Consider the following 24,578-nt stretch of genomic DNA (forward strand, 5'->3'; position numbering starts at 1 on the left):
TTAGTGATTGGCTTTGAGACAAAGCTGTATAGTTACTATTTGACATTAAAAGATAAAAGCTGAGGAAAAAGGCAGTAACATACAATGGAAAGCAATTTATAGAGTTCTGAATCTAAACTAGTGGGGGAAACTAAGTTTGCTTGTTGTTTGGGGTTTTTTTGAAGTGTAGGTTCCTATAAATATACTGTGCTCCTCTCAGAGAATCCTCTAAGAAAACCTAATATGAGAGTCTGAAATAAATCAGAAAAATAAAGACTGGGGAAAACAACAGTACTGTAATATCTATACATTTACATAAAATATATAAAGTCACTGCATTGTGTTTAAAATAAAGAGCACCCTAAACAATTCTAACTTTGGCTAAAATGCACCAGGAAAAAATACAGATTAATCCATTTGCTTTTGGTGAAGTGGGGGAGAAGGTGTCAAAAATCAGGGTTATACTGGGAAGCTAATTTCAACCTTTGCATCTCACCATAATCAACAATTTTATTTTTTTCATAGTTTGCTAGGACTTTGCGGATGCACTCAGATAAAAATACATTTCCCCCGTCTCCCAAAGGGCTAAAAAGGAAGAGAATAGGCTAAACATCCAATTGGACTTGATGTTATGATTTGATTTTAGGGTATTTATGTATTTATTATTACTATTATTATTATCCTTAAGCAATCTTGTATCCAACAATTCCGGACTTCCTGGTAGCTGAATCTAACCTCTGCCATGTGCATCATATTTTAGCTGCAGGTAAAGAAAAGCAAAACAGGCTTTTTAAATGCAATAGGAGTTCTACACCAAGTTCTGCACCAAGCCTCTTTCATTTCAGATCTTGTAAAGAATGAAAAAAATAAAGTGGTCTTCCCTTGCAGACCCCTTCCTTCCCACACCCTCTCATGGTGCATCACCATAGCTATCATCATCACTACAAAAAAACAAAATGTTATATTGCCTTCAAAATACAATATTTCTTCCAGATTTCTGCAAGTAGTGTTAGATTAGTACTGAATGGGTGTATGAAATTAAAAATAAAATAGTTCAAGAAAAAAAAAAAAAAAAGAAGAAACTGCCAGAAAAATCTGACAAAAAAACATTAAAACAGGAGTTTAATCATTCATGAGAGTCTATCGCCACCTACAGGATTTTCCCCCAGTTTTGAAAACCAGTTAAAAATCCTAGATGAAGAGTTTGCTCTAAAATGGAGAGCCAGATCCTCAGTTGGTGTAATTCAGCATAGGACCACTGACGCCAATGAAATTATGCTGATTTCCACCACTTGAGAATCTGGCTCTATTTTTTCTATCAGTCCAAAAGAGTGAAAAGACCAATTTTTAGAGACCTTTTTTCCTTTTAGGTTATACTCATGTTAAAACTAAAGAATGTGTTTGTTTTTTAAATGAAGACACAAAAATAAAACTAACAGTTACAGGATGCCTAGACTAATGGAAGAATCAATTAAGGTCAGTGTGAGTCCATACTCTTCATGTACAACAAAAACACCTACTGGTGCTCTGAGATGTTTTCTGATAGATGACAGGGTTAAAATAACATAGTAAAAATTCCAACAGATCCTGGAAAAAGAAAAGTACCTCTGGGGTTTGCAAAACATGGCACATTTTTAATTGAATGTTCAATTTTTTACTGTATATGTACTTACTGAGGGTGCTAAAAAGGTTTTATTTTCTTAAAACTTAAAAGATGAACTTCTATTCATTCAATACTGTTAACTCTCTGTGATGCAGTCCACAAGTAAAAATAAAGAGAGAGTCTGTAAATGTTATAAACCTTGAAATTGCAAAGAGAGAGAGAGAGAGAGATTTTCCGGTAGAATCAGATGAGCTGATTTGATTGGTCACAAGTACATTTTTGTTATCTGTCTGCAGATTAGTCAGATGACAGAGATTATAATTATTGCTGTCTCATAAATTCAAAATATACTCTAGAAACACTTTGTTTGAAGCCTCTCTAGCAAATCCAGAACTGCACTTTCATGACAAAAGAATTGCACATTACACTGTATTTGTCCCTATATTTCTGTAGGAAATTCCTAGTGACATCAGTGGAATTTTGTACAAAGAATGAGGGGAGTGTATGATCCATTGAATCAAGGATGACCTGTACAATGACAGTAAGAACAATGAGCTAAATCTATTTCTGGCATGAGTAGCTTCTGCATCTCCATTGACAGCAATGGAACTGATCTTGCATAGGAAAAGGAAGGATAGCTCAGTGGTTTGAGCATTGGCCTGCTAAACACAAGGTTGTGAGTTCAATCCTTCAGGGGGCCACTTAGGGAGCTGGGGCAAAATCAGTACTTGGTACTGCTAGTGAAGGCAAGGGTCTGGACTCGATAACCTTCCCACTCTATGAGATAGGTATATCTCCATATATTTATTTATACATGAATAGTGAATTTGGACCCTTGGCCTTGACAACTAGTTGAATCCCAAGAAAGATGCTTCATTGTGCTGATTTGTGATTAGAACAACTAAAAGGACGGAATGTATCTGCTAAAACTCTAGGAAGTACTAAGAATCCAGTGGTGTTGAACATACAAGTAAAACCCAGCAACAGACTGGATCACGATTTTATCTTGTTGAACATATAGTGTATGTTAAATAAATAGAAATTGGGTGGGATGGTACAAAACCAACAATAATCTCCTGTAAAATTAGATTCATAACTTCAAAAGACTAACACGTACGATTAAAAAAAAAAGACTTCATAAATCAAACAGCTAAAGTACAATACACTATAGCAAACTCTAACCAGACCACAAAGAGAGTTCTCTCTTCATAAACATCAGATCAGGAAGCTAAAATTATTACCAAAGCTCTCTTGTAACTGTCACCTGTGGTGGGTATAATTACAGGCTACTGCTACAAGCACGCCCACGTCATATGGCAATAAAAGGACCTACAGCTTGCCAAGACCAGCCAGACAATGGAGAACACACACCACCTGACGAGAGCCCAAAAAGATCAGCCAGAGAGACTAATAAAATGACAGCTTAGAAACAAATGACAAAGCTTGAACCACAAAAAAGGCAATATCAAATTAGTTGGAAATGCAAGCACTGAGCAGAGTGCTCCAACAGGTCACAATTCAAGCAGAAAGCCAGTTAGAACTGTTGTCACACACGTTTGGTTCAAGTTTAAGCGCTAAAGAACCCTTTTCATTAGACAAAATGTTTGCACATTTGGGGCTGACTTTATGTGTCGTTATTAGACAGCCAAACCGATGAAAAATACACATTATTAATTCAACTCAGTAAGTGGGGGGGGAGGGGAGAATCTATTTTAAGGGGTTATCTATCCTTGTACCACAACAGTGAATTCATCTCTGTCTTTGGAAGCCTGCATGCGTGGCTCCCGATGACCCGCAGTCAATGGGAGCTGTGCACACATTTATCCTATGTCAGAATTGGGCTTTTTGGCTCTGGCTGCAACTTTTGGATTACAAATATAAAAAAGCCTCGAGCTTAATTTAAAATCAGTTTAATGTAAGTATAAGAAAAATGGGAGGCAAGGGCTGAGGATTTCCCAAGCCACCAGGGCTGAGGGATTAATTTCTACATGATGCACGCAAGTTTAGAAAGCCCTGCCCAGAAAGCGCTGCTATTATTCACATACATGAGTCTAGGTTAGAATCATGTTAAGGATTTGAGCCACCAAAGGCACGGAAATTCACAGCTAAGGGTGAAGTGTCCAATTCACAGTGCAATACAGTTAGGCAGACAGAAGAGTAGAGAATTAACCCTTAATTGTCCTCCCAAACAATATTTGATAGATCTATTTCGTAAGGGTGCTTTGCTTTATACTGTCCTTCTTCAAGGCACTTTAAGAATCTGCCAGTCCTAAATTAATTCTATTGTGGAGCCCATTTTAATGATATTTTGATTTCTTAAATCTTTGCTTGCATAAATCTGAAGTTTCCTTTATTGTTAGCTGAAGTAGTAGTGGTGGCAGTAATAGTTGAAAAGCCACTGAGGATTGAAATTCGGCCAATTAAAACATCAGAAATAGATCTATAGAAATAGTAAAGAATCACCAAAAGGCTCGCTTTCTTCAAACACTGAACAGGGAACTTTATTAGAAAAAGGAAAACAGTGTTACTACCAAAGAGACAGTCTTCCCCTTCCCCTCCATTTCATTTCAGAGTTTCTGCCTAGGGCTTTCCTCAATCCCTGTGCTGCTTGGGTTTCCTGATAGTTTTAGAGAAACAACAGTTATATCCTCAAAAAGATTGGCTTGGGCTGCAAAGTTCAGATCCAAACTTCCCTGCAGTCTGAGGTGAGGTTGGATCAGATAGGCTTGTTTAAGCCCTTCTTTATTTAAAACTATTATACTCTCATGAAACTGTTCTCTCCATTATAAAAGCCAGGTTTTCATCCTGCTCCCTCTAGACTATGCTCCCGCGGCTGCATATGAAAATCTACATTTGTGCATGCAGCTCTGTTACATGCATGTGACCGGAGACATGCAGGCAAACGTTCTGATGAAGCTCATATACAACAAAAGAAACTCAGTGAGAATACACCTTATTGTAGAGACTTCAAGCTATGAATTTTTGGGGGGAGGGTGGAGGTGGGATGGAGGGCTACTGTTTAAAGCTTGAGAAACCTCTCTGAGTTCTGCTGCTGCGGTTAATATTCACACAGCAGTGACAATCATAGTGATGACGATGAGACACACGCACACGCGGAACGTAAACAAATGTTATTTCCAGCTCTTGCAAAAACACATGGACAAAGTTAATAGGGAAATAGCCACTTGGAAGTGTCACAACATTATAAACAATAGTTAAAAGACAATGTTTAACATTTAAAGTTTGGGTGAGGCTAAATTGAGCAGTGATTTACGTAAATTAGCCTCTCAGCTCTAAAGAGGAAGGATAATCATATGGTTCTAGCAGAGGCTTGTGAGTCAGGGGTTCTGGGCTTTATTCCTCACTCTGCCGATGACGCAGTGTGTGACCTTGTACAAGTCACAAAAACCCTTTGGCTGGAGGTTTAGGGTCTCTCTTTAACTGTTGCTCAGGCAGGAAGGTGAAAGTGACTTAGACAGACAGCAAGGACACTTTCTGTACTCCAGCTAGCAGCAAGATCTGGACACACACTGTCCCTGGTGGTTTAAGAACTGGGACTCTCTCTTCCCATCTGTATGGTCACAATGGTAGGCAGACATTCTCCATTGCCGGGTGCCATCCGACCTGGCTGGTGTCACACATCTCGCATAACACACACACACTCCTGCACAACCAATAAAATATCACATCTTGATGGGGGGGACTCTTCTACTCACTGTTCTTAATACCTATGCAGACTTCACAACTGTTATTTAACCAAGCCCTCCTAATACTTTGGAGGAGGCACCTATCATTCACCTACACTACAGAGAAGATAACTAAAAAGTTACACATGGTCACTGCAGGCAGAGCTGGGAACAGAACCAGGTCTCTAACATGATACTTTCCTATACTGCCTTTCAGACTAAATGGACCACATTATATGCTTGTCCAACCCTTGCTAACACAACATGGATCTTTGTTCCTCTCTAGTGGCTACATCCCATATTGAGCAATACGACTCTGCTGCTGCCTCCATGGCAATGTGAATTTTCCTTTAGTTCAAGCAGTAGAAGCTCATGTTTTTAAAACGAAAAGATCCCAGATTCAACCCCTTCAAATGACCAAAATAGGAGCCTGTTTTTTCTATTCTGTCTAACCACTACACACTGCTTCTAGACCCAGGAACTAAACCCAGGAGTCCTGATACCTAACTTTCTAGCACTTGTCCACAGAGAGTTGTGTTACCCAACAATAAGATACAATTTTCCTCTTTTCTACAGACTGTTTCTCATAAAAGATAATAGCATCCCCCCACCAGTTACTCCTGAGGCTGATGTGGCAGAGATCTGTGCTGGGTCTGAGACGGTTGTGGGTTAAAACCTAGTTGCTGACTCATGTAAATTAGGGTGGGGAGCCTGGAATAATTGCTGTGATGTTCATATTCATAACAACATCCAAATTCACCTCCCAGTGTAAACAGAGCCAGCTAGCTGGCCCAGGGTTTTGCTGCCCAAGGCAGAAAACTCTCTGCCACATCCCAGGCTGACCCTGTGCGTTAATGTGTTTCACTGCTTTATATCTAGTGTTTGTATTTTGCTTATTGAGAACTGGCCCTTTAAAAACAGGGTGGGACACGTATGATGGGCTTTGTTTGAAGAAGGCTGAGAACCATGTGGGGGAGATATTGCTAGTGGGTTCAGAAAAGACCCTCCCTGCATAAAGTCCAGAAAGCTGAGTACTTGGTTTAATTAATGTATCTTTCCAGAAAACGAGCTTCCATTTATGATGTACTGCTGGTGCTAATTCGGGGATGTTGCTAATGAATACCAGAGCCTTTTGCCGTTAGGTCACCAGTACAAATCTACCCAACTCATCAGGGATTAAAAATTATTCACATCTAATGGGATGTTGGTGGAAACTCTATGAAATGAGTTTGGTGGGACTCTCTTCTAGCTCCCAGTTCACAAACTCACCATCATGCGTTGCACTAACTGGGGCCGACTCCGCAGAGAGGCCAAGAACCTCATGGACCATGCAAACTGAACTACTATTACTCTACAGCAGTGTTTCCCAAATCTGGGACGCCGCTTGTGTAGGAAAAGCCCCTGGCGGGCCAGGCCGGTTTGTTTATCTGACGCATCCGCAGGTCCGGCCGATCGCGGCTCCCACTGGCGTGGTTCGCCGCTCCAGGCCAATGGGAACTGCTGGAAGCGGCGGCCAGTACGTCCCTCAGCCCGCGCTGCTTCCAGCAGCTCCCATTGGCGTGGAGCAGCAAACTTCGGCCAGTGGGAGCCGCAATTGGCCAGACCTATGGACGCGACAGGTAAACAAACCGCCCTGGCCTGCCAGGGGCTTTCCCTACACAAGCGGCGTCCCAAATTTGGGAAACACTGCTCTAGAGGAAGTCCCTTCAGATTAGGATTGATACATGCCAGCAGGGCAATGTGTGTGGAAAACATGTTCTGCTGCTGCCCTGAAGATAGATAGAGGTTTATTCATCAGGGCTGCATCAGCACTAAATCCATAATTATTTTAAAGCTGCCATTTACAGCAATATGTAAAAGAGTTGTGAATATGTAAACTAATTTATTAAATAATCTGCATAAAATGTCACACATGGAGCTGTGCAAAATTTAGCAGCTACATATCGCCACCACACACACTTCCTATACTGCACTTCAGCCAAAAATTACGAACAACCAGCACGGCTCTGCCTATGCCTAGCACCATTTGCTGGCCAACTGGCCTAAACCACCAGCTATGCATGGCCTTGGAAAACAGCTTCTACCTGTCCCTATCCCTAACAGCAGCCCTGGTTAGCAGAAGTCCGAGACTGAAATAGTAGGGCATGCCTAAAATAAGTCTGAGGTGTACTGGCAGAGCTCAGTATGGGGGGTGGGGAAGAGAGGGGAGGAGCTGAAGGAGATCAGCAGTGAGGTCAGAAGTTACCTAAGATACTATGGAGTTTGGTTTGCACCTTACGCCCTAGTCAAATGTCTCTTTGACTTCCATGAAAAATTTAAAAAGGAATACAATAGTAAAAGGCAGGCAATAGGTTCTTTTAATTTGTACCAGATTATAGTTTTCTTAATGCAATTACTGTAATTTCTTTAGATGACATAATTACTATTAATGCACGGAAAACTGTCAATAGAAGGTGTAATTATGTTGCATAAAATCATAATCACAAAGTGCAATGATGCATATTTATTTATAAAAATCATTCTGTGATTAAAATTAACTTTTAAAATATTTTTAAAATGTATATAATATATAGCAATAGCAATTAACTTCATAATTAATTTATGGGCTTAACTTACACAACCATATTTGTGGGCTTTTTTAATATGAACTGAACAAGATGAAAAACAGCATCTAAAAAATTAAGCCATATATAGGCCTAATGCTGGAAAAACTAGCAAGTTGGGAGCATGTGTGTATATCAATTTGCTCATAAGCAGAAAACACCTATGGAAAATTCCAGGCTGAAGATAGAAATGAATAAATGATTTCTGAAAAATAGTAGAAATGGAAATGATGTTTAAATGGATGACGGCATAACAAGAACCAATTGCTAGAAGCTGAATATTGACACATTCAAATTAGAAATTTTAGGCACAAATTTTTTAAAAGTGAGAAAAATCAACCATTGGAACTAATTACCAAGGGAAGTTTTGATGTCTTTCACATGAAGACTGGATGCCTTTCTGCGAGACAGGCTTTAGCCAAATACAAGTTAATAGGCTCAATACAGAGGTAGTTGAATGAAATGTAATGGCTGATGTGTACAGTAGGTCAGACTGGATCAGGGGTCGGCAACCTTTGGCACGCAGCTCGCCAGGGTAAGCACCCTGGCGGGCCGGGCTGGTTTGTGTACCTACCGCGTCCGCAGGTTCGGACGATTGCAGCTCCCACTGGCTGCGGTTCGCCGCTCCAGGCCAATGGGGGCGGCGGGAAGTGGCGCGGGCCCAGGGATGTGCTGGCCGCCGCTTCCCACCGCCCCCATTGGCCTGGAGCGGTGAACCGCGGCCAGTGGGAGCCGCGATAGGCCAAACCTGCGGACGCGGCAGGTAAATAAACTGGCCCGGCCAGCTAGGGTACTTACCCTGGCGAGCTGCATGCCAAAGGTTGCCAACCCCTGGACTAGATGATCTAATAGTCCCTTCTGGCCTTAAACTCTACAGATATGTTCACACTGCAGCTGGGAGCGAGTCTCCCAGTGCAAGTAGACTTGCATAGTGGAGTTTGAGCTAGCACCTTACACATAGCAACATTAGGACATTCCAGCTCAGGTGGAAGTTTGGGCTCAAGCGCACCCAACCCCCTAAGTTTCAAATGTGTGGAACTGCTGGCTCTGGTACGTAGAAAGACACAGTAGGAACATCTATGCAGAACTTCAAGTCAAATAGCCCCTAACACTCACTATGAGCAACTTGTCAAAATATATGGATATTCCTACGGTAGTTATGTGCCAATATATCAGTGTCTTTTCTGGGTCTGCAGTGATTGTGATATTCACTATGTAGACAACCAAAGGTTTATAGACTAGTTATGTTCCACTAACACCCTGTTTTGTGCGTTTAAGTGGTATACAGACCTTGTACTGGCCCTATGCACAAGGTTGAATTTCACCAAGTTAAATTCATTTGGTCATTGAAACGTCACCTTTCCCCTCATCTTCCACACTCCAAAATTCAACTGACTAAATTCTGATTTCACGTAACACCTATGTAATCCCAAACAGTACTCATCCTAGTGTCTGTGCAAATGACTGTAGAGATAGTGTGATGGGCTATATTCCCCACACTAGCCACTGAGAGGGTAAATTAGGCCAGGCAAGCCTAATTGACCAATTAAGCAGCCAGTAGGGGGGGAGATATAGGCTAGAAGAAGACCACTAATTGGAGGCAGGCGCAGCTGGGCTGGAATAGAAGGGGCCTGTATAAAGCCCAGGAGCTGCAAGTAGCAAGGAAGACTGCAGGAAAGGCAGGGTGCAGTTACTTCCTGAGAGGAAGGAGTTGGAAGGCTGGTGTACACAGAGAGGGTGGGAGACAGTAATGTAGCAAGAAGCCCAGGGAAACAGCAGCAAAGGCTAAGACAGTTGGCTGCCTGTTATAGGGTCCCTGGCCTGGAACCCAGTATAGAGGGCAGGCCTGGGTTCCCCTAACAGCCACTGGGTAGTTACACAGGGTATTGGAGATTTCAGCCAAACAGTTGGTCCAGAAGGACTGGGATTTCCCTGGAAGGGGAGGAACTTAAGTGACCTGGCTGAGGGCCAAGTCACTACGGAAGCCGCCACTCTGAGAGGGAGGGAGAGGCTATAGAAGAGAAGAAGATGGGTAGAGAGACTTCTGAGGAGGGTGAAGCACCTGGCAGAACTGATCCCCAGGATGGCCAGGACTAGGTACTGTGAGCAGTGAGGGAATCTGATCACAGTCAGTCACAAGTCATCAGTTTAAACCATTAATGGAATGATGCTGGACTGGAGAGAGTCTCAAGTGGAGTTCCACAGAAATCTGTTCTGGATCTGCTGTTGTTTAACATCTTATTAATGACTTGGATGTACATACAGAGAGCATAATGATCAAGTTTGCAGATGACACAAAGCTAGAGGGGGCTGCCAATACTTTGGAGGATAGAGCTAAAATTTAGAGGGATTTTGATAAATTGGAGAACTGGGCTATAGACAATAAAATGAAATTCAACAAAGAGAAATGTAAGGTGCTACACTTAGGGAAGAAAACCAAATGCACAAATACAGATTAGGGGGAAACTGCTAAGAAGGATCTGGGAGTTGTGGATCACGACGTCAACATGAGTCAGCAATGCAATGCTGTTGCAAAAAAAAAAAAAAAAGCAAATGCAATTGTACGTTGCATTAACAGAGGCATAACATGCAAGTCATGGGAGGTGACAGTTAGGGTTACCATATTTCAGCAAGAAAAAAGAGGACGGGAGGAGCCCCGCCCCTGCCCCTCCCACTTCCCGCCCCCCCAGAACCTCCAACCCTCCCCCCGTTCCTTGTCCCCTGACTGCCCCCTCCTGGGACCCCTGCTCCTAACTGCCCTCCAGAACCCCACCCCCTACCTAAGATTCCCTGTTCCTTGTCCCCTAACTGCCCCCTCCTAAGACACCCCCCCAACTGCCCCCCAGGACCCTACCCCCTACCTGTATCCTGACTGCCCAAAACTTTCTCCATTCCCCCCAAAAAGCCCCCCCCTGAACTCCCGACCCCCCCCCCCCGTTTCTTGACTGCCCCCTCCAGAACCTCCCTGCCCCTTCTCCTGCCCCCTGGCCCCCTTACCCTGCTGCTCAGAACAGGGTGTTGGGCTCTGTGCGAGCTGGACACGTGGCTGCGCTCCCCAGCACAACACACAACCTGGTCTCTGGCCCTGCACAGTGCTGCCGGAGCCGGGCGCTGGGCTGCAGGGGAGGAGGAGCTGCCGGCTCAGAATGCAGGGAGGGAGGAAGGGGGGAAGGAGGAGGAGCTCCTCTACAGCTGCTCCGGAGTCCAGCCCGTGACTTTCCTGCAGCCCTCCCAGCCGCTCGCTCTGCTCTGCTCTGCCTGGGGGGGGAATCCCGGACATTTTGAGTGATTTACAAATTCCCCCCGGACGCTATTTTTAGCACAAAAAAGGAGGACATGTCCGGGTAAATCCGGACGAATGGTAACTCTAGTGACAGTACTGCTGTACTTGGCACTGGTTAGGCCTCAGCTGGTCTCCAGAGATGAGTGACAAAGATGATCAGAGGGAGGGAATGCAAGCCATATAAACAAAGGCTGAAAGAACTGGGTATGTTTAGTTTGGAAAAGAGGAGTTTAAGGGGGGATATGATAGCGGTCTTCAGATACATGAAAGGCGGCCATAAAAAAGATGGAGAAAAATTGTTCTCTTTTGCCACAGAGGGCAGGACAAGAGGCAATGGGTTCAAACTACAGCACAGCAGATTTAGATTTCCTAACTGTAAGAACAGTAGGACAATGGAGCAGACTGCCTAGGGAGGTTGTGGACGCTTCTTCACTGGAGGTTTTCAAAAGGAGGTTGGAGCCATCTGTCTTAGATGGTTTAGACACAACAAATCCTGCATCTTGGCAGGAGGCTAGACTAGATGACCATTGCAGTCTCTTCTAACCCTATGATTCTATTACTCTAAACAGATTGAGTGTTGATGAGGAATTTGCTTTCACTTGTATGCATGTGAAATCTACCCACATGTTATTTATATTCCACCATGAGGGAGAGGAGACAAACACTGAGATTTAACTTGGGAGGATTTTACCCTATAGATCGATGCAAAAGGAGACAGCACTCTTACAGTCTCCTGTGGTCCCACGTGACCTCCTCTCTCTCTCTGTAGTTCTGTCCATCTCTCTTTCTCTAATTTGCCTCCAGCAGAAGTAGTAAATACTCTTGTCAAACTCACAACCCTGTCAACATTGATGGGAAAACATTCCCGGTACACAGTAATGGAGGTGTGAGAGCAGCACACAGCCCAGGGCCGGAAGGCGTGGAGGTTTCCTGTGTTTCTGGCCATATTCTAAGCCCTGACAATCATGCACAAACAGTTTTTAAAAAATACATGCCATTCACAACACCAACCCACAGCAACTGTGGTCGAATGACGTTAATTAACTCCTGTACTTCCAATTATGCATAGAACCCAGAAGAAAGGTGCAAGAGATGTCTTGGGGATACAGACCCCTCTCCTGCGTTTAATGTCAGAGTGGCCACATAGTAAAAAACCTGTGGAACACGCTGAGCTAAAACTGGGCTGCTTTTGGGAGGATAGTGGTTTTTATTAACCTTTCATTTAGTCAATGAGTAGGTAAGAACACCCAATGGGTACTCCTAAACTCTGTTTTCCCTGGCTTTTCCATTGGCTTGGGGAAAGAGTGGTTGAAAAGTTGGAGGGAAGAGCAGAAGTTTCTAGGCAGGATGGGAGTATTGTTTGTAGTCGTCTTTGACCAGCTGCGTGTGAACTGTAGATACAGTTTTTATTTTGCACCGAGACCACAGTAAAGGCACTTTAAAAACCAGGAACAGAGACACTAGAAATATTCATAGTGAAGGGGGCAGAATTAACACTAATGCTGAATCAGTTAGGTTTAAAATTTGTTTTCAGAGGAAAATTACTCGCTATTATCTTAACATTGTACAGTAATTTCCCAACCACCCCCACCCTCAAAATGACATATAATCTATGACACACAGTAAAAAGAGGAATTTGGAAAATTGTCCTTTTCACTGTCTGACCCCATTTTCCCCTCTCTAGATGCATCCTGGATCATCACCTACAGCTCCTTGGTCCTAGACACACTTTCCAATTTTTTCCTTATATTTCAGTTGCCCTCACTTGCTAACATTGTTACATTTCTCCACAGCCTAGAAACAGACACATCTCCAAGTTTGTTTTTGGCCAGATTCACTGAGCTACTTAACCATATGCCTAACTTTAAGCATGTGCTTAAGTAACTTGCTGAATCAGGGCACTTGGCACCCTGCATGTTCACCTTCTTTTCCATTTCCAGTATGTACAAACATGCAATTCCACTAGTGCACTCACACACACCTGCTTCAACTAAGAGTCCCATTTTACCTTCACATTCAGAATACACACAGACATGGGTCTCAGAACCACAGCTATTGCACATGCAACTCAAGCATAAGAGTGGCAGATTGTCCAAGGAACCCAGAATTTCATGTTCTAGAGGAAAGAACTAAAATTAACAGCCTTCTTCCCCTTGGGTTTCAGTATATCTGTTTACATCACAGGGAAAGGTAAATTAGTATCTCAATTGGAGAATGGACTGGAAAACACTAATCCTCACCCTTTCAAGCTCTTAGAGTCAACTGTGTACATTATCAACACAAGTAAAAAAACAAAAAACAAAAAAAAAATCCTCTCTTCCTCCTCAACCGTGCCTGCCAGATCCCTCTCAACCTGCAGGGTGAAAGACAGCTTCTCTGTCTTTACTCTGTGCGTCTTTCAAGTAGCGACAGCTCACTTTACTCATCTGTACAAATACACTGTGAAGTGTTTTCATCAAAAGAACCCTAAAGCAACTTATAATTCACAGACAAAAAGGGAGGCAAACACTTGGAGATGTGGCTGTTATTTGGTTTAATAAACACTTAACTCAAAAACTTTTTTTTCCCCTCTGGACCACCACAAAACGATTTTGCAACCTTTAATGGCATGCCAGACATTTCAAGCATGAAGAAAATGCCACACTGCTGAATAAAAAGGAGGAGAAACCCTTTCTGCTTGAGTGGATGAGAAAGCTGAAAACAGGGTGTTTACTACAAAGAGGGAAAAAAGAATACAGCTGAAAAGTGGGCCAGATAGGTGGAGAACTTGGCTGTTAATTCTCAGACCACACCGGGACTTGCTGACCAAATTTTTTTTTATAGTTATTACAGTCAGGTGGTCAGACTTGCAAGAGACAATTAATGTCAGCACAGAACTGCTTGTGTGCAGTCGGACAAGCGGCACACCCTCAACTAACAGGGCACAGCAAGCATTGCTGAACTACAGTAAAATGCAGTTCATTGAAATTAAAGTTGGAACGGAAAAGACCTATTAGTTCATCTTGTCCCATCAATAAAGGATTGTTCCCTATAGTCTCATTCTTCCAGTGCTTTATCAGCAGCACAACAAGCCAGAGGTAGGTCATAGGGCTGCAGCCATTCCATTATTGCAACTCCAGCTGACACGACCTTCTATAACCCCTTTGTGGGGATTCTAGATCGCTAGGTCCTTGGTTGTCACACTCTTCTCTGTGTAAACCTATTGAGAGCCAGTGCAGCCCATCCAACCTTTATGTTCAGAGCCTTTGGAGGCCCCCAGTGCTGCCTTTGGGCCCACATAGCTCCTCCGCACAAGGTCCCAGAAGGGGCGCGGTTGTGCAGAAGGCCTCTGCAACAGGTGAAAATATGGGAGAGATTGCTCTAGAAGGACCACCATTGTGTTCGTCTAGCATTTGGCACAAGGAGACCCTGATCAAGCTTGGGACTTGTGGGCACTACAGTGATTTAAATAATAAAACTGAAGGACAATAATAGTTACACCACCAACAAGAGAGTTTAAGCTGAGGGAGGGGGACAGTACTGTAAGACTCAATGCCTCATATCAGTTAGTCTGATGGAATATGAAGAAATCCACTTACCACAAATGCTACCACACTCCTTAGTGTAGATTCCCAGAGAAAGCAGCTCCTTAGGAATTGTATTGTATTCCATATCGCCATGGTGATTTTTTTCACACGATCAACATTTCTCGATAAGATCTGGTAAATGTCGGACGGGAGGGGAGAGAAAGGAATTGAATTAAAAGCTCCAATTTCCTACTTCACTTCAAGAACAGTGACAATTTTAAGCTACAATTGCTTTGTGCTTGTGTGTATGCTACAGCTTCTATTTCAGAGACACACTCCAGCTACCGTGTGTTTTTGTATGGCACCCAAATATGTCAGCACTTTCCTCCACCCCCAAAATCTGCAAGTCTGAAGGAAAAAGAATTGAAGCTTTTTCCCCCTCCACAAAACCCCCCCTTTATTGCAAAATCCTATAGAATTTCACAGAAAATAAGACCCTTTCCATAGGGGTTTGGGCTATCTCCATATAGAATTGAATAAAAAATGATATTCTTGCTATAGATGGTTAAAATAGTAAGAATATTAGTCTCAATTAAATACTATAGACTTTTATAGTAATTGATTTAGAACCTTATTAAATTTCTATAGTATCTTACTGTTTTTGTTTTTTCTTTGAGGATGAAACCAAAGTATAGGTTTTTGTTTCAAATTCCATAAACTGTGCAACATGCATATATGTTAAAGTTCTTTATTAAGCCATTCTTTTCCCTCCAGAAATTGGGGAGATGTAGGACCACAGAGTTAGATCAGGAAGCAACTGTGTGTGAATGCAAATCAGCATTTATACACATGCAGAAATCTACACAGAATTGACATCTGTGTTCAGTGAGTCAATGCATAACTAGAGTTTCCACCATAGGTTCTATTATCCGGGTGTACTAGGGAAGCTACTGAAAAGCCATCCCAAACAGAAGTGATAGCTCGGCCAGAGTCAACCTACCTTCTTTGAAAACTTGCGGTTGTCTCCAATGAAGCGCTTTTCTCGTGGCTTGAAGGTTCTGATACTTGCTTTTACCTGAGGAAGGAATAATTTATTTAGGATGTTACCATTCAAGCTTGGTATAATCATATTGATTTGGAGCTCTGGTGTCCTTTACTTATTTATTTGTTTCAGTCTCTAAATGGTTTATGACAAGGTGTTAGGTGTACATATCAGTTATTCTGCACAATCCTGGCACTCATCCAGGTTACTCCAATAGATCTAACTGCCTGCAGAGTGGCAGACTGCAGGGGGTGAGCAGCTCCATGCTTACGCTCAGCACACAGCTCTGCAAACTCCCTTCTGTTCCTCTGTTAGATCAACCCCATACAGAAAAGTTCTAAAAAAAGAAACGGGAACAGAAGATCACATCCCCAAATGTCCTATTCATGCTGCATATTTAATACTAAGGTATTAGAAGGGACATCCAAGAACAGCCGAAAGTATTTTACACTCCTGTAACACCCTTAGCCACTTAAGCCAGATTGTGATTTACTTATTCATGCTGAATACTCCCTTACTCTAATAATAAGTCCACTGAAGTCAGTGGAATGACTCATAGAGTAAAGTGCTACCCAAATCTGAGTAATGGTATCATAATTTAGACCACAAAAAGTAGCATCTTAGCCATAGGTAGGGGAATGGTCAAGTGGACATGGCACTGGCTCTGTCACAAACTTTTGTGTGACCTTGGTCTAGCCTACTCTGGCCTTAATATCCCATCTATAAATTGGAAACAGTACCTTTCTATCTTACTGTGGTGTTGTGTAAATACAATAAACTAAAGATTATAAAGAGGTTCCCAGACACTACAGTGATGGCTAATAGATACTTAAATAGGTAGATTCCAGTCTATCTGAAAAAAGGAATGGCCTGGGAACATCTTTGAAAGCCTCCGGAAAAGGGGAGCCATAATATATTTGAGCTTGTTCTTTGGCAAAGAGTGTTGATCATTGTTCCCTAAAGCAACATCCCAAACCTAAACTCCATTCAAGGCAAAAGAGTACCTATCAGCCATTTAAATAAATAAAACTTTGCTTCCTACATCACTGTAATAAGTAGCTAATAAGAGCTGAGTTACATTCCATCCAGCAAAAGCAAATGTAAAACAGAATTTAATTCAGTAAGAGATGACGGGACAAGCAAGCTGAGACCATCAGATCCATGTCTGAGTTTTTGTTCCTGTTAACACCCTCTGAATAGAATATTGTGGGTCAACTTTCTGGGAAGAATTAGTAGTTAAAATTCCTGCACAGTAATGTAAATATTAACTCCCTTTTTTGTTGCTGCAAATTAAGCCCTTGCGTGCAATAACCCACACCTCTTCCCAAAACATCTGTGGTCATCCCCAGCCCAAAGTTGCCATTTCATTGTCACATCAACTTGGATGGAATGTTGCAGCATTGTGATCTGCCAGTATTTCTTTATAAAAAGAATAAAGCCCAACCTTCCCTCCAGATGCAACCAGGTCAGGACCTTCTCTGTTCAGTTCCTGTGTTTAAAAAACCAAACCCCTTGGCACTGGCAAGTTTAGGCGTTCCAGTTTCTTATACAGAGGATGAGTTAAGTGAAAACATTTAAACTTACTGGATTAAATAGGACATCCAACTCCAAGCAAACTACTCCTTTTGAAGCAAGTTCCAGGTCTTTATTCTTCAACGTATAACAACACTGCTGTCCATTTCTAATCTAGAATTATAATAAATAAATAAATAATAAAGTGTATCAATAAATATTAACTCTCTGCTGTGTCTAAAATAGCTTTCCAACCACTGCCCTCCTCCAGAAAAGATGGCAATATAGTAAAAGCCTGAAATGCAACATGATCACTGGATTAGAGGACTATAAAATTGCAGATTAAAACTATTACAGTCCAATTTTAATTTACAGACCCTGTACTTTTATAGCAGAGCAGTGCAAACAATAACCAGCCTGAAAATTCTGTCCTGGAAGCCAGTGAGTTGATGGGAAGTAATCAGCCTGTGTTATTACAGATTTAAAATGGAAGTTTTCTTCCAAAGATCAGAAAAGGAAACACAACAACAACAAAATCAAAATACCAAATCTCCACATTCTCAGTTTATTGAAAGGTTGTCAAATTATTAGCCATAGATCAAAGAGAGTCCAAATCAATCAATCATTACAATTGGAACGAATGTTAATGTAACAAATGTTCAAAATAAACAAATTCCTGTAAGAGACTTTCCCCTTAGAATTTCAGATGCTGTTTCTATGCTCTAATCTGCCTGTTGGCCCTGTCATGTTAAATAGCTATGAAAAAACCCATCTCCTTTACCATTTTGCAAACTATTTGGCTCAAATCAATGGCATCCTCTCTTCAAAAGTGATGGCAGAAATGTATTTATTATACACAGTAGGATATGTATTGATTAAACATTTGGCTTTTTAGGAAGCGGACCAGCTAATTCTAAACAGCACCGACATAAAAACTGCAGCTCACCGAAAAATCTCCATTTGGGGACTGTAATGATCAAAGATTAAAGATAACAGAGGAAATTTGGGGGCATGAAATTGCAACCATATTTAAAATAGCTATTGCTGTCATGGCATTAATTTAGTACAAGTGCTCATACAAGCCACGGTGGAAATGGATAAGGAATAAAAGGCACAAACGGGAATGCAGTGTTTTCACAGGACAAGGGAAAGGTCACTTTCTTTCCCAATGCTGCTCCACCTCCTCTGTACTGAATAGTTTTTCAACAGATTGATCCCTTTCCTGGCTAAGAGTTAAAGGAAAGAGGACCCCCATAAAGAAAATGTTTGCATCCTCAGTGGGATCCAAACAGGAATTCCAGCTTCCACTAATGCAGTCATCCAAAGCTTCATCTGATAGGATGTTTTGGGGTTGGTATTGTGTGTTTCATTTAAAAAAAAAAAAACGGGCACAGTGTCTGATTTTAGATTGATTCTGCTTTCATTAAATGAGCATTTCAAACCACATGTATGTGGAACCTACATGGGATACAACACAAAAGGGGTACCCTCCATGAAAGCAGCTCCTTCTAAGTTGACAACAAATATGATGCCACTTCACAGCCCAATGGTTTCAGACAGTGCTGCCAAGTCTGGACCTGTAGGTCGTCCCTCAGTACAACAGAGCTACTAGTGCTAAGGTGATGTTTATTCCTCATTTTCCAAGAATATATGGCTGGAATGTAAACTGCTTTGTGCTGATTAACAGCTAAAGCTGATCAAATAGTGGAATTTCTCATCTATTAAAAATATGGATATTTTGAGGTTTGGTGTTTTGTCCCAATTCAGGACAAAGTCAAAATATCACTTTTTTTTTTTTTTTTTGCAGAATGAAAAGTTCTGAAAAAATTTGATTTGGAAATGTCAAACCAAACATTTCAACATTCCCAAACTAAAATATTTGTAGATCAGAAATGAAACAATTTGTTTCAATTTTTCCAACTGGAAATTCCACCAAACTCAGTCTTTTTTCTCAGAAAATTTTGATTGCAACCAAATACCTCTTAAAAAACAAAAAACAAAACAGGACAATGTTTTGTTTAAAATTTTTCAACCAGACCTACAAAACAGACATATGATAAGACTTAAAGCACTGTGGGAAGTCAGAATATCTTCTCTTTTGACAGAGTTTGTGATGATGCACATCACAGTTTTCACTCACCTCTGCTTCTTAACAGGAAACTTTCATGTATTACATCTGTCATTCCCTCCATAAACCCACCCACATCAATTCTGGACATGATACCAATTCTATACTCACTCCCCATACCCAGCTGATACAAGAATCTGGGGCAGATTAATAGCACAAGGATATTACACATGGAATCTTAGGCATTCTAGCTAGGGAGACAGCACAAATAAATGGCTTCCCAAGAGATTCTAAATCTGCTTGAACAAGGCCTGCAACCAATGGCAACCTCAAATCTGTAGATACAGTCTTCCAAGCAGCCTATCTATTCTAGTCCACCAACCAATGATTGTGTTATATTTCCTATTCTGAAAAAGAAACAAACTTCCATAAAGCTCAGAGAATTGATCATCTTCACTTTGTTCTTCCTTTATAATATTATAAATCAATCAAAATCCACAAAGTAGTCCAGATGGATTGGGTTCCTGGCAAATAACTCTTGCAGCCTGTTAGCCTGGAGAACACTCTGGTTAATATTTCTGCCACCGGTAGAAGGAATGCTGCTGAAAACAACTTCTCAGAGATGCACATGTGCACACACATTCACAACAGGTAACTCAAAGCACAATTCAGACTTTAATGTACATCTGTTAATTTTGTGCTTATTTCACATCAAGAGCTAAAATGAATTGGGTAGTTAAATCATATATGTTTTAGTGATTTTCTGCATCTTTCAGATACACACTCCATAGCTCTTCCTCTGTTCCTAGTGGGGGAAAACATCCTCGACAATAACCTGGTGAAGAGTACTCTTTATCGGTCATTGGTATATATTAGTTAATTATCCATTTCAAAAATCTAGATGGGGAAAGCATCAAACGTAGTACCACATGTGGCTAAGTAGAAACATGCAGTACTATGACAGTAGCTTTAGCTAGATCTACTGGGTTTGCTTCTGGCATCACGCCATTTTACACCAGAACAAATTACATTGATTTCACTCCAGATTTGTACAGTGAGAGCAGAATCAAATGCAGTGGGTGTGGCTCCATGTGTGTTAGTACAGCAAGTTTGGAACCAACAATGAACTGATGCCCATTGCAATGAACTATGGTATCTGAGAGAATGTTTTGGCTTGGAAGACCTTTTTAAAAGCTACAAATATGTTTTTAAAGGTGAGCACCATTACTCTTATACTTTACTTAAAATTGTATTGGGAAAAACAACAGTTTTGTTGGAAGTGTTAACAGTCAGTTTTATTTCTTATTCTTAATTCTGTTCGGTTTATATAGGCGTTGATGTGAAATTATAGTTCAGTCCAACACTAAACATTCATATTGATTTCCTAGTTCCCTGACCTTCTTAAGAAAAAACAGAGGGGGCGGGAAATTGGAAATAAAGTGGCATTTCTCCACCTTACGTCTTTTATTGAATACAGAGTAAAAAAACCTGTTTAATGCACCAGTAGCACACTAACCCAGTTTGCTTCAACAAATGCAATGGGGAAGTTCAGTACATTTGATCATATAGAAATAAAAAGGTAGCATCCCTCAGAAGTACACAGAAAAAAGCCCAGGTTAGCTTTCGCTACAGTACATTTCCATTGCATTAATTTCTTGAGTCATACTTTTTCTCCCTACATTTGTTTCTGTTTCAATACAGCACATTCTCACCAAATATCTAAAGATGGCCAATTCTTTTGCATTTCATTTGGGGTCCACTTTTTCCTCATACCTCTGCTGTTCATGGCCATTGGCAAACATTCCCTTTAGCTACAGAAAATTTGAATGGATGTTACGCCAGAGTCAGACAGAAAGTATCTCAAAGACTGATTAAATCTGATCTACCATTGTGTCACCACAACTACAATCACTTTTGCTTTGTGCCTGGTATCCCAGGGATTTCATTCAATAATGAGTTCAACGAATGGTCTCTGTAACATGACTTGTCTCTAGCAAGGCTATCAATGAATACTGAATATTACAGCTAGGTGAAAAGGAAGGGAATACTTTTTACACAGACACACTTCTGATCTAAATTTGAACAGGGCTGAGGGTAGGACCTTTGAAGAGACGTGGTTAAGGCTACTCCTTAGTGACACTATGCTTTATACCTTGATCAGATCCCACGATGGAATGCCCACATTGTTTGGGAGAGCTGATCGTGTGCAAGATTGCCTGTAACAGATTGATTTAACACCGAGGGCAGGAAAGTCTGACTTATTGATTTGCTCCTTTTTGTAAGGTCTGAGGCCAGATAGGATGGTTTTTCCTAGCACTGTTTGGTTTCAGGTAGATGGATGTGCTATAAGAAAAAGAATCCAACATCTTCTCAGCTAGCTCTATGTAAAGACACAAACTAATGACTAAGAAAAGCTATAAACAGAAAATGTGAAGAATTCTCAGAACCAAAAGATTTCTTCAATATGACGTACCTCCTCACCCTACTGTTTATATCTCTTATTAGGAGATTTTTTTTTTCTTTATTCCTACAAAATTAATTCAGTGGTACAGCTCAGAATACCTGCTGTTTGCTTTGCCCAAAAGTTCCTGAATGCTTTTTTTGTAAGCTGTTCCATCGAAAAACAAAAAAAAACCCAGGCGCGGACACACAAAGAACAACCCACAAAAAAATCTTCTTTCATATCCATAAAGCCTCTCCCCATATCCTCATCCAAATGCATCTGACATCCTTGTCATGATGCAAACAGAAGAGTCATCAGATAATGATAAGGCGGGGGCAAGTTGTCATTTCTACAATTACTGATACTGATGCTAGAACTTCCTCCTCCCCCGGCCCACACCACTTGGTTGCTTCACTTGCAGGTAACAGCTTACCTTTTAGTTTGTTAGCTTTATGAGGCAGGGACTGTCTCTTACTCTAGATTTGTACAGCACCTAGCACACAGGGCCCTAACATGACGGATGCTGCTTGATACTACCGCAATAATAAATTATAAGAAGTCATATCAATAATTCTTCTCAAATTCCATATTCCCCTTCCAGCCTCACAAGCAAAAGGTAGCTCTGACTTTCCATTGTCACTTCAAGAGCCGAGGCAAGGCCTATGACTAGAGCTGATTGAAAATCAAAATTTCTATCCTGTAGGAAAATTCCAATTATTTCAAAATATGTTTATGTTCTAAATATTGAAGTTTTTCATAGAATGGAAATGTCTGTAAATATTGTGTTGGAAATATTTAAATGTTTCATTTCCAGTTGGTTTAAAATTAATCTGTGTCCTCCTGAGCTGCCTCAAGACTTCATGGGACTTGTATTTTGAATGCCTCAAGTCCCCATTCTCCTGGCAGCCAAGCTCCCCAGCCAGCCTACACCATGTGATTCCCATAAGGCACTGCTACAGTTCAACCAGAGAGGACACCATGGTGCATCATGGGAGACGTAGTCCATGCGGAGAGCGAGGCACCTGAACTACAACTCTCCTCAGGCACTGCAGTAGCTCAGGAGAACACAGATTAATGTCAAACTGCCCTCAGACAGAACATTTCAAGTTGATTCTACAAACTGAAATGTTTGGTCTGGGTCGACCTGACCAGAAACTAAATATTTGTTTAGATTTTCCTAATGGAAAATCAGGAATTTTTCCATGGGAAAATGTTGACTTTCCCATCACAGCATTTTCCACCCAAAGAAGGATGATTACATCAAGTATGCTAATAGGTTTAGATAACTTAATAAAAACATTAAAATGGTCACCCATATTTGCCTATACTTGTTGCTTCCTTGTCACACCAATAGAAACTTCTTACTGGTTGAGTTCACTGGCAAAAAAGAACAGGATCATCTTTGTCTTCAGCCTTCATTTTTTTGGGAGAAGGCAGCTGTGGTATGAATTTAGTCCTTGGACTGATCTTAAGACATCCCTGCTCTAAGCTAAGTACTATTGGGAAGATTCTGGCACCTGCTATGGCCCCTTCTTTGCTGCTCCAACAATATACAGAGGGCAGAATAGCCATCCGAGAAATTTCCCCACCACAAAGGGCTGGCATAGATAATCCTACACTGCTACCTCCGCCCACCCGCCAATGTAGGGGCCTGTGGAGGAAGTATGTCAGGGGGGGGGGGTGTCTGGTGTGCTTTGTAATCCAAATACTTTGGGTTACACAGCAGCCCACTGGTGGTTGAGGGGAAGCTGACACAAATTAAGGCAGCCTCTGGGTTGCTCTAACTTACATTATGGCCCATGCCTGAAATAGCCCAGATTTCCAGAAGTACAAAGGTGCACCTTTGCAGCCCCACCCCATGCTGTGCTGTGCCTCCAAATAATCTGGTCCTATATCTTGGTGTGGGGGAGACATCCAATCTTAATGAGAACTATGGTGTGGATCCACTGTAAAGTCCTCCCCCAGCTTTCTATCCCTTCCAGGCCAATATTGTGTTGCATTTTTCTCAAATTCATGAATATATCTGCTGAACTGTTCTTACAAACGCCCCCTTAAAACAAATGTGACTGAATACGGTATGGATGTAGCTAGCCAATGCTAAATCTATTCAGCAAACACCTTACTGACCACTTGTGAATTTTAATGAAATAGTAAAACCTGAGATTAATACAACATAAGACATTGAGAAGACAGGAACCTTACACAGCAAAGGTTTTTTCATTGCTTTTATCTCAAAGAAATGTGGTTTAGTGAGGTTTTTTGCACTGAAATAGGAAAATCTCACCATGTATCCACCTTTGATGTGAATCTGATGTCATATCTTCATGATATGACTCAACACAGCTGGGTAAAACCCTTATACATCACCACCCTTGATATAAGCAATGGACAATGGCTATTCCCCCTGGGTAACATGTCTAAAGCATTTGGGACTCTGAAATTCTTTCTGGATCTCATCACTAATGCGCAGTGTCATACAGTTGCACTGAGTAACAAAGAGTGCCTAGTAGAAGAGACACATGGAATTATTCAAAGGCAACTTTCCCTAGGAAAAGGAGACAGCAAGCCACCTATTCAACCCATTCAGTGCCAGATAATACAACTATAGTGTTTCCACAACTGTCACATCTAGGGCCTGATCCTGTAGCACTAAGCTCTACTGGTCAGATGCTAAGTCCCCTCTACTCCCAAGGGAGATGAGATGCTCAGTATCTTTCAGGCTCAGGTCCCTGTATTCTCAATCTGAGACATCCCTTAAAACATGAAACCTCTGTGACATTTATGTTAGTTATCGTCACTGTACTATTGGATACTGAAACCATTTGTTTATTTGATGAGGATATTTTACAGACC

At 41.4% G+C, this 24,578-nt stretch overlaps 1 protein-coding gene across 4 annotated transcripts in view; it reads right to left on the reverse strand.

The window, feature by feature from the left end:
* MCTP2 (multiple C2 and transmembrane domain containing 2) overlaps nucleotides 1-24,578 on the reverse strand; it is a 170,439-nt gene that overhangs the window by 41,631 nt on the left and 104,230 nt on the right. For all 4 annotated transcript variants that reach the window (XM_054042597.1, XM_054042595.1, XM_054042598.1 and 1 more), the window contains 3 exons: nucleotides 17,287-17,388; nucleotides 15,661-15,735; nucleotides 14,733-14,852 (listed from right to left, as the gene is read on the reverse strand). In XM_054042597.1, the coding sequence (XP_053898572.1) occupies nucleotides 14,733-14,852; nucleotides 15,661-15,735; nucleotides 17,287-17,388 (297 nt within the window). The remainder of the gene's footprint in view (nucleotides 1-14,732; nucleotides 14,853-15,660; nucleotides 15,736-17,286; nucleotides 17,389-24,578) is intronic.

Source organism: Malaclemys terrapin, chromosome 10 (assembly GCF_027887155.1).
Source record: "Malaclemys terrapin pileata isolate rMalTer1 chromosome 10, rMalTer1.hap1, whole genome shotgun sequence".
Lineage (NCBI taxonomy): Eukaryota > Metazoa > Chordata > Testudines > Emydidae > Malaclemys > Malaclemys terrapin.